The 15,404-nt window shown below is 39.8% G+C and overlaps 1 protein-coding gene across 3 annotated transcripts in view; it reads right to left on the reverse strand.

Moving 5' to 3' along the window:
- Positions 1-15,146, reverse strand: part of TOX (thymocyte selection associated high mobility group box) — a 218,702-nt gene extending 203,556 nt beyond the window's left edge. For 2 of the 3 annotated variants that reach the window (XM_054515105.1, XM_054515103.1), the window contains exon 1: positions 12,722-13,029. In XM_054515105.1, the coding sequence (XP_054371080.1) occupies positions 12,722-12,865 (144 nt within the window). In that variant the 5' untranslated portion in view covers positions 12,866-13,029. Of the gene's footprint in view, positions 1-12,721; positions 13,030-14,329 lie in introns of those variants that run through there. The other variant, XM_036406263.2, reaches the window with a different exon arrangement.
- Between the last annotated feature and the right edge of the window lie 258 nt (positions 15,147-15,404).

Below are 15,404 nucleotides of genomic sequence, written 5' to 3' on the forward strand. Positions count from 1 at the left end.
TTCAGCCTCTGTGTAGGGTGAATACTCAAAATATAAAGGGAGAAAGGAGGGTCCTGACATAACAGAAACTGGTATTCAGTAAGGTGAAATACAAACGTATTCTTGAACCAGCATGAAGGACCACAGATACAGCTCTTTTGCTTACATGAGTTCCTGAAACACTCAGTGCTCCCTTTCTGTGCTCTCCTCTCCCACACTTGACTGAACACTCACTCACACTTTTCACACACTACTGTGTGTGAAAAGCTCATGTTTCCTCAAAACATTTCATCCTTGCCCAGGATAGTAGGACCTGAAGATTATGACACTCTCCAATTCAGAATATTCTGTGGTTTTTTGTTTTTTTTTTTTAAACTATTAATCTTTGTACAGGTGCATTACAAGCTCAGTAGTAATAAGGAAAGATTCTGATGAGTGGAAAATGGTAGAAAATTAACTTCCAGGCCTGGTACATCAATGTGCCCTGTTGCTTCAGAATATGCTTAAACCTCTACAAAGAGCTTCCAGCATTGCTAGAATCCAAGAGAACCATGTAGGAAGCAGCAGGTTAAGGGCTCTGTAATAAACTTGTTCCTAGAAAGTCTGCAGTCATCTGCTCTAGCCAAAGCCTTCTAAACTCCTCCTAAATCCAGAACTATTTTACTTTGCAGTAAATATTAACATTTAAATTTTGAATTTCTGAAAAGAGTTAATAAAACCACAGCCAAGTTTGAGAATGCTACCTTAGTATTTCCACTGTAGTGTTCTGTTTGAGAAAGTCCTCTGTCTGAGAAAGCATTCTTAAAAGGGCAATGGATTCTGCTGAGTAACATATTTTTCCTTCTCAAAAATATTTTTTCTCTGAGCTTTTATTATTATATACATGGACTCTTCTCTATCTCCAAAAAAAAAAAAAGTTATAGGATGAGCCCTAACGATTTTCAAACTAAATCCCCTGGTTTTACTAGAATTGAAATAATTTATACAAATTTAGAAAGTTTAGTATAAGCATATATTTAACAGATACCTCTTTAATTATTTCCATAAGCATAGTAACTATATATATGATAATAAATACATGCACAATAGGCTTTCTCTTACTTACAATTGTAGGTTTAACTATGTACATATGACTGCAATTTTGGTCACAGTATCTGTACTTAGAGTTGGAGAATTTTTTGCCTTAAGGAAATTCAACCAGCTCCATTATCTGCAGGACATCTTTTGAATTCAGGAGAAGAAAAGATACTGAGATAGAGAAGTGCCTTTTGTTCAGAGATAAAGTTTAGAAAAAAGTAAGGCCTTAACTTATGCTTGAGTTCCTCATCCCAAAATGGGGGCATTGTGACAAAATAATAACACAGGTATTCTCATGCTCAATCCAAAACCCATAGAATGTAATGCATGAGTCATGACAGCCTGCACAAAAGTATCAGAAAGAAAGGATTGGTAAGAGACAGCCCAAGATCTTCCTAGCCACACCAAGACTTGGTCCTCACTTCATTCACCATGACAAAATTCTCTCTGCTACTAAAATGGAATTAACTCTGCAGCAGAAAAATCTGTGTGGTAATGCTGAAAAGACTCAGGCACTCCTAAGAGACAATAGGAATGAATGACATGGGCATGATCAAATGAATCAGCAAAACACACAAAAAATTTCTTCTGAAACAATATTATTTGGGCTAGAAAGTCATGTGATCAAAATGTAAAAATGCAAATTTGAGGCTGCCTGAAAGTTTTACTCTGGTACAATTTGCAACTGCATTAATGATAAAGTTGTAATGGCATGATCATTCATCCCACACCCTCTGTTTTGCTCAGATTCCTGCCGATGATAACATACTAAAGAGCAAAATCAAGACGTCCTTAAATCTGCCATTCCCAGCATTAAAATGCCTGACTTTGTAACCTAACAAAGTCCTCAAAAATGAAGTCCTGATGACATCAATGTTGCAATTTTTTAACTTTATTTCAAGGGCTACTATGGTGATTTACAAAAACGGCTCTGGTATTTAATGTTGCAAAATCTAAGTCGATTCTTTCCTCAATATTGATAAAAAAAAATTTTTAATTCTTCATTTCATACAGATTTAAAGTTTCAAAATCTGGAATTTTCCCTTGACTCTTGTGGACCTGGTGCTCTATTTTTTACTCACAAATCTTGACAACCCATAGCAGTGTCAGATTCTAATAGATCCAACCATACATCAATGTCATATATTAAGTTAGAAGTGATCTGCTTCATTAGAAATAAAGTAAATCTCACTGATTTTCTTCTTAAGGTGTTCACTTATTTTAAGCACTCTTGCAGATTTACTGATGTTCAAGATGCAGTTGGGTGAGATACACTTTAATCCAGCACAGGAGAAAATAGCTCTATAAAGGTGCCAGCGTGTTGTCAGACCATTTGATGTGCCTTCAACAAGTGGTGAGCATCCTTTCTTCCTACACTTTTTACACAAATATAACCTGAAAGTCAGAGTTGGCCTTACACAAAGGGTGAAAGAGCAAAATTTGCTTTTCATTCAAAACAAACCAGGAGAAAAGAGGAAAGAAACTTTGTTACTAAGTAACAATTCCTTCCCAGGGGTCCTCACAGAAAAATGCAACTGTCATCCTCCTTTAGATTTTCATGTCCCTGTACTTGAACAAAACACAAACTCAGCTAAAAGTTCCTCACAACTGTCTTGTAGCTGTGCTTTCAGTTGCTGATGCTTTGTGAGCTTTAAAAAGAATACAACCAATACTGTGGTTTTTGATGCAAAATGAAACCTGGAATCTAATTTAAGATATTGACATATAATTATTATTCATAATAACAAATATTTGGCTTTGATATTTTTATGTTCTTGGTTATGGAAAATAATGAAGTCTGTTTAGCAGAGCTTTTTCTAGTGATGTATCATTTACTGTTCTTAAGGAAAAAATTATTAAAGTTGCATTACAGTTGATATCAGAACTTGGTTTTAGTATCAGACTTAAAACTGAGATCCTTCAGTTATAAATAAATCTCCCCCTAAATTAACAGTGTTGCCCCAAAAAGTGTGCATCAAATACACTATAAAGAAGAAACCCCACTAGCTCTCAATAGAAATGAAAACTCCCATAATTTCCCCTTGTCTCTATAAGAGGACAAGACTCAAGGGCAGCCTGCCTCAGTAAATTTTTCCACTCACTTTGCTTCTTTTTTTTTAAAACTGATTTTGCTCAAAGTACTCTTGAAAATTAAAAAAAAAAAAAAAAAAAAGGAGAGAAAAAGATAAAGACACTTCTAGCAGTCTTTGGTTAGTGTAGACTTGATATGAATTTACATCATCAAAACACCCCTTAATTGTGTTAAAAATTTATTGCACACATTTTTCTTCCAAATTCACAGGAACCTTTTGCTTTACAGTGTCTTCTTCACTTGTATGCCCGTTTTCTCTCTCATTGGAAAATATATCAATTGCTTATTAAAAAAAGAAATGTTTTGGCATGGCTGACCTGTAGAGATACACAGCTAAGCAGAGTCAGTGAATCCACTCACTCTGATATGCACACATGATATGCAATTAAAATCTCCATTCACATTCCTACAGGGTTGTCAATCAAGAGAAAAGCCTTTTTGACAACATCCAGTGAAGCGTACCAACTAACTGCTGAACAGGAACTTAAACAGTAACAGCTTTTGTTACTAGCAAGAACGGATTTTACCAAGATTGGGCTCGGTTTCTAAAGAAATAATTATGTTAAAATTTTGGGGGCTTTTCATTAAAAATTAAAATGTGTCACAAAGCTATTGTGTGTGAAGCTATCATATTATGTAATACATGAGGGTTATCAGATATATGTTAAAAAAAACCCTCTCTAACCCTTCTTGGCTGTAGGAAACAATTTATCCTTTCATATTTAGAACAATGAACAATGATTACAAGCTGGTTTTTAGTGAGAGGAGAACATTATTCTAATTGCATGTTGTCTATTTGGTAGGCATCGAATATCTTTTATAACATGACATTATAAGCTGCCCAGACACAAAACTAACACTGAAAAAGGTCTGCTACTGCCAAAAATGATACTGTGAACAATTTATTACTGATACACTGGAAAATAATTATAGGTATTTGGAACTCCATGAAAATATCCTACCTTTCAATTTACAGAGAAAAACAGAGGAAAAGTCTTTGATAAATATTGAAGATGATAACATTTACTTTCTAATACCCAGTCACGTAACACAGAAGTTGTAAGAGCATTAGGGTACTTTCAAATCCACTCTGTAAAGGTAAAACCAGTAAAAATACTTTGATCGTCAATAATCTGATGTTTGTGTTTTGAGCACTAACCTTGAATTACAGTTTTCAAACATGCTAATATTATTAAATATTGAAATATTTGCCCTCTTGCTTATCACACTCCATAACTGAAGAGAGAGCAGATGCATCCTGACTATTAACAGTCATGACAAATTGCCTTACTAATGAATGTTACACACTGAAAGTGCCATAACTGATTAAACTACAATTTCCCACTACCAGATAGAGAGAGACTTGGGAACTCCAGCAGTGGACAACTCTGATGTTCTGCCAGCAGGCCTTCAGGGCACAGTGTGGTATTTAGAAAAACACACTGTAAATTCCATATGAATATATTCTAAAAGACTATGTGTATACAACAGGTTTTAAAGAACATTAGATGAAACAGCTTAGGTTTGTAGCCAATGAGCCATGCAAAATGGATGTGTTTTAACAATTTTAGAATCATTACAAGGCTGTGTTAGAGAATATTTCTGTTGGGTTCCTCTGCCCCTCTCCCCACCTCCCCAAACATTGCTTGTGCTTTGCTTTCACATAAAATCTTTCTTTTGTCAGTCTCTTTGTCGGTGCAAAATTGGCAGTGGTTCAAATTCAAAGTACTCCTATTCATTTACTGACCATTAAACCAATGTCATTCTAGTTCACATCAGCCAGAGAGCTAAGCTCTAAAAAACATAAAAGGCTTGCTTCACCACTGACGAATAATGTGTACATTATTACAGAGCTTAAACCTTAATGCTTTGCCTGAAACTAACAATACAGTATACCTTATCATTCCTTTTTCACAAGCAGGCAGCTGCTGAAACGCTTGCCACTTCAAAATATCAATTGCTTGCCAGAGTTGTCCTCAACACACCCTGTCAAACTCATGTATATTGTGCAATGAAAATGGTGCAGGACTGAAAGCTAGAAATTGTGTCAAATTCTGCTGTAATGGTATGATGTGCAAAGAACAATGTATGACAACCGTAGAGACTACAAACAATAGCAATGGAGCCAAACACTACATATATCACAACTGTGCCTGTACATATTTTATTGTATGTATTATATATTTAAAGCATGACAAATGTGTCACTGAGGCTATGTGCTACCCCAAAAAGAAACCCTTCAGCTTGTTAAGCTTTTTCATTGCTCTTGATGGAAATGTAGTAGTATTTTTCTGCACTCTAAACATTTGTTTGTAAATCACACAGCATAAGAAAAAAAAATCAGGTTTTCAAAATGAGTAACAGATAACAAAAGACAATACTACAAGATGAGAAAATGAGATTTTGTTAAATTAACACTTTTGCTTTTCTCTACAGACACAGAATCAGGCTACGTTAAAGAATATCTGAGGCTATACACGACAAATACAATATCACTACACCCATAAATTACAGTGTACCTAATTTTAATGTAGATAAGTGCTGGCCTATTGATTTGCATGTTTCCCTGGCAAAATGGAAATCCCATGTGGGTATGTTCTTTGTCTGTAGAAAATGCATTTTAAAAAACCTTTATGAATACAGCAATCTATGCTAAAAAGGAAAACATAGGTAACTAGTATAAAATTATGCATGGAACCAAGGGGAAGTAGTGCTCATGTACATACATGTATACATGCATGTCTCTGTGCATGCGTCAATGTCTGTTACACAGTCACATAGTTTTTTAGCACACAGAATTTCTACAAAGTGTCTTAAGTCATGAAAACTCAGCCTCTAGACAGAATCTTAAATTAGCTGAAGAAAAAAAATGAAAACTGCCAAACTAAGTAACAAAGCAAGTTAATCATAAGGTGACCATGAAGTGTTAGTCTTCATGCTAGTCTTCAAAAAACAACACAAAGTTGTGATGAAAAGTGTTTAGGAGGAAAGATGAGTGCAGCAGCCCACAGCAGCATGTAGGTTGCAAAACCTGAGCACACAGTATTCCGTGAGGGTCATTAACTGATATAATCCTAACCAAAATGAATAGATACACCATTAAGGTGTTAATAAATATTTTGGAAAGAGAATGGGTGTTTTAGGTGCTCAGGGTTGCTGACCTTTGCTGTGTTTATTAGTGGGACAATGATGCATTATTAACACACAGCAGCTGTACCTGAACTGCTGCCATGAACATAATAGCCTTTTATAGCCATCAGGGGAGTGAGATAGGAGGCCTTTATTAACCACTACACATGATTAGCACATTATGTGAACTTTAGTAGGCAAATTATCTCTTATTGAAATATAATGTTGGTTATAACTAATTGTAAACATGATTTAAAAAACTTCTCAATGCAAAACTAAGAGTTTTACTGCCATTTAGCTAATAAGTGGCTAAGCCACAAAAAAAATAATTCTTCTTTTCCTTTGTTCAACCTGTAAAAACAACTGTGCCTCACAAAAACCTATTGCCCTACGATAAAAACACTGAAGTGACTGAATGACTTTCATATCTTGAATATTATTTTTCAGAACCATAAAAAAAGCACAGACATTTCCAATACAATTAAGAAAACTGCTGGTGAAGAAAAAAGAACTCACCTTACATTTTCCTATAAAGACTACAAGCAGTTCCTAAAGAATCATTTTCAAGAGTTAACTTGAAAAAATAACGCCATGATTTACTTCAAAAAGCTTAGTTTTGGGTAAGATTATCCCATTAGCCTTCGCAACTGAACACAGCACTGAGAGTCCATTATGAGCAGTCTTTTATGCCCTAGCAGAAAGTCATTAACATAAAATAAATCATTAGCTTTGATATTAAGCCTCTACTATCTGCAGGTTTCTATGACTAATGTTCACAACTTTGTCTGCCAAACGATCAATTATATGTTTTTGAAAGGCTATCATCCCTTTTCACCATTATTTTTCCTTTTACTATTTATTATTATTTCAGATCGATGCAAACACAATGATCATAGGAGAAACAAATGTTTTCTCTTATTCATGAACACAAACCTACCCACTTTTGGCAACTGTGACCAGGACATGACTTCAAAGCCAATTACTTATAGTACAGGATAGAAATTATGCATTCCCAGAGTAAGTTCACTTCTTTCAAAGTCAGCAATATGTGTAATGAAGCAGAAATCTACATGTGTGTATATACATATAGAGTAGCACAGATACAACAGAAATTAACATGTTTACATAATCTTCTCTTCTAGCAGGAACTGTCTAGATAAATCTTTTACTTCACATTGCAGGCTTCATACTTCCTTTACTGACCCATTTCCGTAAGTACAGGTTACCACTGCCTGATTTCAGAGTTCTGAATTCTTGCATATAGAATAAGAACTGGAGTTCACTGCAGATTTTCTTAATATAACAAAAATACATACCAGCTACAGTAACTTCTATTTAACCTTTAAGACCATATAATCATCAACAACAATAGCAGGAGACAAAAGTACTACCACAGCAGCTCAATTTCCATGCTTAGACAGCAGAACCTTTGAAAAAACCAACTCGTGCCACTTTTGATTGGTAGAGAGTGGTTTAACAGTCAAGAATGTGAATGCTAAAACATTCTGACATTTCCACTAACCTGGATTTGTCAGATGCTCATGTAATTCAAGTATGTTTTGCAACTTAGAAGGCAGCGTGTTCCTTGGGAGGAAACCATTCAACAAGAGTCTGTAGCAAATCAAATAGCAGCCCAGTGAGAAATATAAATGAACAGCTCAAGAACAGTGTTAGCATATGTGCAATTGAAAGATAAGATATAAATATTATTAGAGCCATATGAAATTCAAATGCTAAAAATAATTTGCTGCAAACATAAGAAGCAAAACAAAACCACAGACATTACAAATGTGGGTTGCACCAAGATGCCTGCTGAAAAACAATTTTAAGTTTGAAGGTCTAAATCAAGAGCTAAACGTTTTATTTGCTGACTTACCAACTGAAAACTCATTGCTACCAATGAACAGAAATGGCAGCTACTCCATTAGAAGGGGAGACAAGAGTTCCTTACATGCACTCACCGCTTTGGAGGGGCAGACTTTGTTGCTGCTGCTACGGCTACATAATCTGTGCCTAACCATAGAATAAGCCAATGCTGCCATTTTTCAACTGAACACTGTAGGGAAAAGCATTACGATCAAGAAAATCTCATTTGGGCTGATGTGAATTCCATGCCTCAAAGTATTTTGGAAGCATTGCTATAATTAAGAGTCATTTGGCGAATCTGCTATAAACCATGTTTTGAAGCAGTTTATAACTCAACGCTTTTAATGAGAAATCATTCTTTGGGCAGAAAATTGGTATGTAGTTGCGTAGCTAAAACAGCAGAATAAACTATTTCAGTTGGAAGGGATCTACAACAATCACACAGTCCAACTGCAACAAAAAAACATTTAAATTTAGGTTACATTTAAAATAAGTATTTTATTGTATGAAATCCATGCTAGACATTCAAAGAGCATGTGTCCTCTTCAAAAAGATAAACAAAGCTGCCACTAATTGCCTCTGCTGTCAGTTCCAGAATCCAAGGTCTGCACTGATCCAGAGACTACCCTCTCACCACGCAAAGTGGTGCTTTCAGGTCACTCTTGAACAGTGCTGAGAGTGAAGTCAAAAGAAGCTTTTTTACTTCCAACATCTAAGCTTTTTTATATCTACCATCAATAAAGGATTTAAATATCCAAGATTTTTAATCTAAATCCTACCATGATTAGGACAATTCTCTGCTAAAATATAAATTGTGTTTTACACACAGTCCGTTTTTCAAATGCTTCTGTACATTTTTAGCAAGACAAGAAAGTCTTAATGATGTGGGAATCTGAGGGCCAGAGGGTGCTCAGTTCTTCACAGTAAAGTGTGATCATCCCCAACACACCCCGAACTCAACAGAAGCTGGAACTGCATAGTCCTTCACAGTATCAGCTTCTCAAAATCAGCTCCAGCTCCTCTTTGGTTTAATGTAAACACCAAAGGTACTGCATGTGCTGTAGTGTTTAGTTGATTCAGCGTTCTTAATAATTTACTGGTTTCACTTCTCTTTCGTAAGACCTCATGATAGGCTGATTGAGGGTAATGCTGTAGAGATGAAACACATCGTTCTGGTATGAGAATAAAACATAATTCCTCTCCGGGTACTGATATTTGGCAGAAAGAAAAAAAAATAAATTACTGCAAATGCTTTGGTTTATAGAAATCTTTGAGAAAGATTTCTCAAAAGCACATACATAAATCATTTCCTATGTTCCACTAAAATTGGGACCACTTCTTTTCTGAAACACTGGAATTTAAGGAGGCACACTTGAGACTTGCCCACAATTCTGAAACTACATACTAAGATATGAAAGAAAAGACCATTTCCGTTCTTCATATGTGGTATTTTTGAAACTAAAAGACTTAACACTTGAAAATCAACAGTCAGCCCCAATGCAACTGTTTATTCTCTCCTTTATGAAACAATAACAAATTTCAAGTATGATTCTAAGACAGTAGGGGATAAGGTATTTTTTTTAAGGGCGGGGTGGGGGGGGAAATATGTTCAGGATAAACAATACAAGCATAATCTAAATCGCTGTCAAAACAGCAACATAGTATTTCAGCTTTAGAGCTGTCCTTCAGAGAGCCTGCTCGCCACAACTCTGAGTTTGAGATAGAGACTGGACAGAAGCAAGCCCCTGGAAATAATGTACACTTTGTAAACAGCCATGGAACATTTTATTTAGAGTAGTCTCTATGATAGGGTTAAGTTTACACAATAAATTACTCTAAACGCTAAGTATAAATAAATGCACTTTTGCTCCATGGAATTCTGATTACAAGCAGGATTGTTACCTGCTTACAAAGCATTGTATTATATCTCCTTATCCACTTCTACCCAATGTCACTCTGCTTTTTTCATTTGAAAGGTTTTGCTTCCCTCTCCCTCCTTTCTCCTCTTTATTCCTCTTTTTAAAAACAACTACAGTCTATCATTTTACCTCTGCTGCCTGGCTGTATTTTTCCACTGCACTGACAACTATCAGTGAATACAAGAAAGATGAGTTGTAGGCTCCTGTATTTTTGAACAAGGTAGCAAATCACAGAAGAATCCAGTGCATAATTCTGCAAGGCTAACCATTGGGAGCAGTAAAGACTATTATTTTCTGCCTTCTGATGGCAGAGGTCAGCATCCCTGTCATTAGCTGTGTCAAACTACAATTATATAACTGCACTTTATGTGAGCAGATATCTGAAAACACTGTGAAGTTGCAAATATGAAAATTAAAATATACCTATCCTTCTTACAGTACTGATGGTCTTTGCAGGTGACACTTTAATAGGGAAAGCCACAAGACTGTTATTTACTTCTTTCTACTTAAACATTTAAACTTATCATCCAACTTCTTCCAGCAGCTTGAAATCACTGGCTGATCATTTTCTATTCTAATCATCATATTCTATCAAATTAAGACACTTGGATTATCAAAGTTATTTCTTTTATATAATTCAACTCAATTACAGAATGTGACGTTTCCTAAAATAAACTTCAACTGAAAAGACTACTCACATTAGCCTGAACGTATCTGAACTGCAATTATGCTTCAAGGTTCAAGGGGTGAACAGTACAATCTCAACCCTAAATCTGTCCAGCATAAGAGCTCCACTATGTTATTTCAAAGGCTGACCTATATACCAAAGCATACCGTCCATTCTGTCTGTTTGTATAAGAGATACCTCTCACAGTTGTCATAACCAACATTGTTTGCATTGTTTCTTCACTTTTCTCTCTCCATGGGTAATGCAAGAGAAACAAGGAAAAGCCTGCATAACAATATATGCAGAGCATAATGAGCTTTCACAGCAGATAAAGAAATATTAGGCTAAGATGCTTAAAATGCTATTTTAGGTTTATAAAATAAAGATCTAAGCAGTCTTCTGAAACAAAGCCTGCCAACTGAAAATTGTAAGATAAGAGGTGATTGTTTGACTCCACATTATTTTCCTCTGGCTAAAGAAAAATGCACAGTCAATGCCTCCCATGCATGTGCCTGGGAACTCATATGCTACAAACAACCATCTGATCAGGGAAAACAACTAGTACTAACAGAACAACTAAAAAACTTAAAAGCCTAAGTATTTGTAGAATACATTCTAAATTACCAGCAGCTCAAGCAGACTTCAAATGTAAACAATCAAAGTCTGGAAAATTTGTAAAAGGAAAAACACCACCGAAACCTAGATATGAAAAATAGGGTCAAATCCGCTAGTAAGTGCCAAAAGTAAGTTTTAACTAACTTTACAAGAAACAAGAACCTAGAGGATCTTGAATGAGTTCCCAATGAGTTTTGCAGGTAGATTCCTAAGGAAGACCACCATTCTGGCCCAGAACAAGGATCCATCACACTCCAGCCATCATCTCCTTTCCTGGGAGAGTTTAAAAGCAAACACTCAACCAAACATACTGAACAGAAAATTCTGTAGGCCTCCCACCCTTCCAACTCCCTAAATACACACAGCCTGAAAATGAGTGACAGAGCAATACTGTAACATGATGACATGTTTAGAACAAGTCAGATAAGTTTTCACAGCAATGTTAATCATGCTGGGCAAAGGCAGAGAGTGAAGGGGTGAAAAATGAAATGTTCACTAAATGTACACCTCCAAGGGGCCTGGCAAATCTACTCTGTCCATTTAATGTTATCAATGGTCAGTGGTAAAGACATTTGAGGAAGACAATTGTTCTGTACTCGATATCTTATATTGAAACATTCCTGGTAAGACTTTTCCAAGCATAAAACATATGTCTTATGACTGTGCACTTTTAAGCGCATTATCAGTTCAGGCAAAGTGAAATAGAAGAGTTGCAACTTGTCTACAGAATGAGTGTCTCATTTGCATTTGAAAAGAACAGTTTGCTCCCTCATACATGGCATGACTTGAAAGAAGCTTTAACCAGCTAGTAAAGAAATTCTGAAAACGATTTCTAAATTAATTTATTCGATTTGGAGTGCAACACACCAAAAATTATTTAAGGAACTTAATTGGAAAATGATTTAATATATTAAAGTAATTCCTGATTTTCCAAAGCATTTAACTTTTAAATTAAATCTGGCCACTATCTCAAGAATGATGAGTGAAATGTGTATTCAAGTCATTACCTTCCTTCTGAAGCTTTAAATCATTGATAAGTTTAATAACGTTTGTCCAGTTTCACTGCCAAACAGGTCTTCAAACACTTTGGTTCTTATGGCATTAATATCAGCCCAAGCTTTTCACGTGGCAACATTCCACTGTTACAATTTACAATACTGACAATAGAGAAAATAACAGCAAACCACAGATGAAAAGTAGCAGTAGCCTCATGATTACTCAGAGTACTAAGAGAAAATTAATGAACACACAAATGCTCCTTTGCATTTGAACTCTTCATGCTGAACCAAGTTCACTCCTGGCACGAACTTCCAAAATATAGCGCACGTTTGCCAGATGCTGCAAAATAGTTACTTAAAACAACGCTAACAGTCATACCTCTGGGATCTCTCTTGAAATATCCTGGGGCATCCACCACAAAGGGCCCGATTTATCCCTGGATTCTATAACTCCATTGAGTATATGTGAAATGCAGCCAGGATGAATTTGGTCCTTTCTGTTGTGATTGGTAGATGCGACCATGTGGGAAACCTTTCCTGAAAACTGAGAGGGCTTCACCCGGGCGCCGCAGCCTCCGCGCCTCAGCACAAGCACACTCTATTTTGCTGTTTATCTCTGAATCGAGGCAGCTGCCCGGGATGAAAGGGACGGCTCGGAACGTCTCTCTGACACGTGAGACAGTCACGACAATAGCCGGGCGCGGGACCGGGCTGTCCGCCGGGATGGGCCGGGCCGGGCCGGGCCGGCCGGGCCGGGCCGGGCCGGGCCGGGGCCGCTCCTCCGCGGTAGAGCCCCGCCGGCCACCGCGCCCCGCCGCCGCCCTCCGCACCCGCGGCCGGCCCTGCGGAGCCTGCGCACGGCGGGGCTTGCGCTGCGAAAAGCCATCTGCTGCTGCTGCTGCTGCTGCTGCTGCTGCAGCCCGCCACGGGCTGCCACGGCGGGCTTCCAAACAAGAGCCCGAGCGCGCAGGTTTGAACACATCGCTCTCTCCCGGCTTGCTCCCCTTGGCCGGGCTGTGCTCTGGGTAACTCGCATTTTCCGATCATTTCCTACGGCCAACGTTTTATTCACATGCAAAGCCCATTCCGTAACAGCAGAGAAAGTGCAGTTCATACATAAAGCACCAGCTGGCTCAGGCTACAGCGGCAGTAACAATGCAGGAACCCCAGCCCCCTTCCTCGGCAGCAAAAGTCACGCAAAGTGCTCCGGGATCGCAACACCAAACTCTCGGAACCGGACTCAGGATTAGGGGTATCCTCTGCGGTTCCTCCTTCCCCAAGGCTCGGGGACCTAAAACTTAGCTCTCCTCAGATACAGACCCTATTTGCAGAGGTTTAATCAAGTTACAGAGAAATTGGGAAGGCAGTTGCACGGCCGGGACAAAGTGGAGCCGATGTTCTAAACCGACTTGTAAACACTATGCGGACTTATTATGCACACAGAGATATGTGTATGCCTCTGTGTGTGTGTGTCTGTGTGTGTGTCTGTGTGTGTACACACACATATGTCACACACACACGCACACACAAAAACGTGCTTTTCGGCTCTTTGACACATGAATTGCGGGGCAGAGTTTCTGCCCGTTTGTGGCGGACGCGATCTTTCTCATTAATAAGCGCCCTGGAAATTCAAGTCCCCCGCACCAACATCCCCGTCCACGCCGTTTCTCCGAAAAGATGTTATGGAAAATGCCTCCCCCACCCACCCCCCCGCTCCAGCCGCCCGCCCCCAGACTACTCCGGGGGTTTAATTTGGGGTGCCTGCGGGGGAGCCGGTGTGTGTCCCGGCGGCACCGCTCCGCGGCGGGCGGCACTGCGCTCCCCAAACCCCAAAGCCCGGCAAGTGCCGCTGCCCTCCCTCCGCCTCGCCGGGGAACTTGGTGCGCGGCTCGCCAGAGCGCAGCGCCCGCTCATGCAACGCGCCGCGACAACAGCACACACCGACAGCACAGATAAAACACCTCGCACGACACAAAACACGAGTCACCTTGTTGCAATAGTAGGGGTCCAGGCAGGGGGAAGGTCCCAAACAAGGCGTATCAGGAGCGGCTGCAGGCTGAGGAGGTGGTGAATAAAATCTTACGTCCATTTCACTAAAACATCAAGCAAACTCCTTTCCTTTTCTTTTGGTCGTTAATGTAGGTGCAAAAAGGGGGGTGTGAGAGTGTGTGTGTGTGAGAGTGTGTGTGTGTGTGTGAGAGAGAGAGAGAGAGGGAAGGGGGGGGGGACACACAAGACTGAGAAGAATAAAAAAAGAGGTGCCTGACTTCAGTAGTCAAACACCTTCCCTGCCTCACATCCGTTTGTGGTTTGTAAAGAGAGAGAGGAGAGGAAAAAAAAAATCTCTTCCAAAAAAGCACCGGTCTGCAGATGTCTGCAAGAGAACCCACGAACCCTCCTTCTTCTACGGCAGGGCAGGTAACTTCGAGTACTTATTGTTTCCCCCGCGCATCGGCACCGGGGCGCTCGCTCCGTGCGTGCCGCTCTTTATGGGAGTCTCGGAGTTGGTTCGCTTCTCCCTCCCTCCCTCTCGCTCGCTCCCTCTGTTCTTTTCCCGTTCTTTCTTTCTTTCTTTCCTTCCTTTTCTTTTTGTCTCTCTTTTTTTTCTTTTATTAATATTGTTATTATTTATTTGCTTTGGTTTGGTAGAGTTGTATTTTGGTCGCCCACCACACCGAGGGCCTTGGGGGGGCTGAGGGGGAGGTGGCGACAGCAGCCGGGCCCCCCGCGCACCCCCGGGGGGAGCGGGGCGTCCAGGCGCTGGAATGGCCGCCCCGCTCGCTCGGCTCTGCTCTACTCGGCTTGGCTCGGCCCGGCCCGGCCGGGCTGGGTTGGGCTGGCGGCGGCAGGGGACGCACCGCGCTCCGCCGCGGAGCCGCCGCTCCGAGTGTGCCTCACACAAAGGGGCCGGCGAGGGAAGAGCCATTTGCGGCCGCCGGGGCCCGGAGCCGCGGAAAGGGGGCGCTCCCGCGCCCGCCATCCCGCCGCCGTCCCCGCCCTCGCGCAGCGCCCTCCGCCCGGCCCCCGGCGCCGCCCGGCCCCCGCCCGTTACTATGGCACCC

This window comes from Molothrus ater, chromosome 1, assembly GCF_012460135.2.
Source record: "Molothrus ater isolate BHLD 08-10-18 breed brown headed cowbird chromosome 1, BPBGC_Mater_1.1, whole genome shotgun sequence".
NCBI lineage: Eukaryota > Metazoa > Chordata > Aves > Passeriformes > Icteridae > Molothrus > Molothrus ater.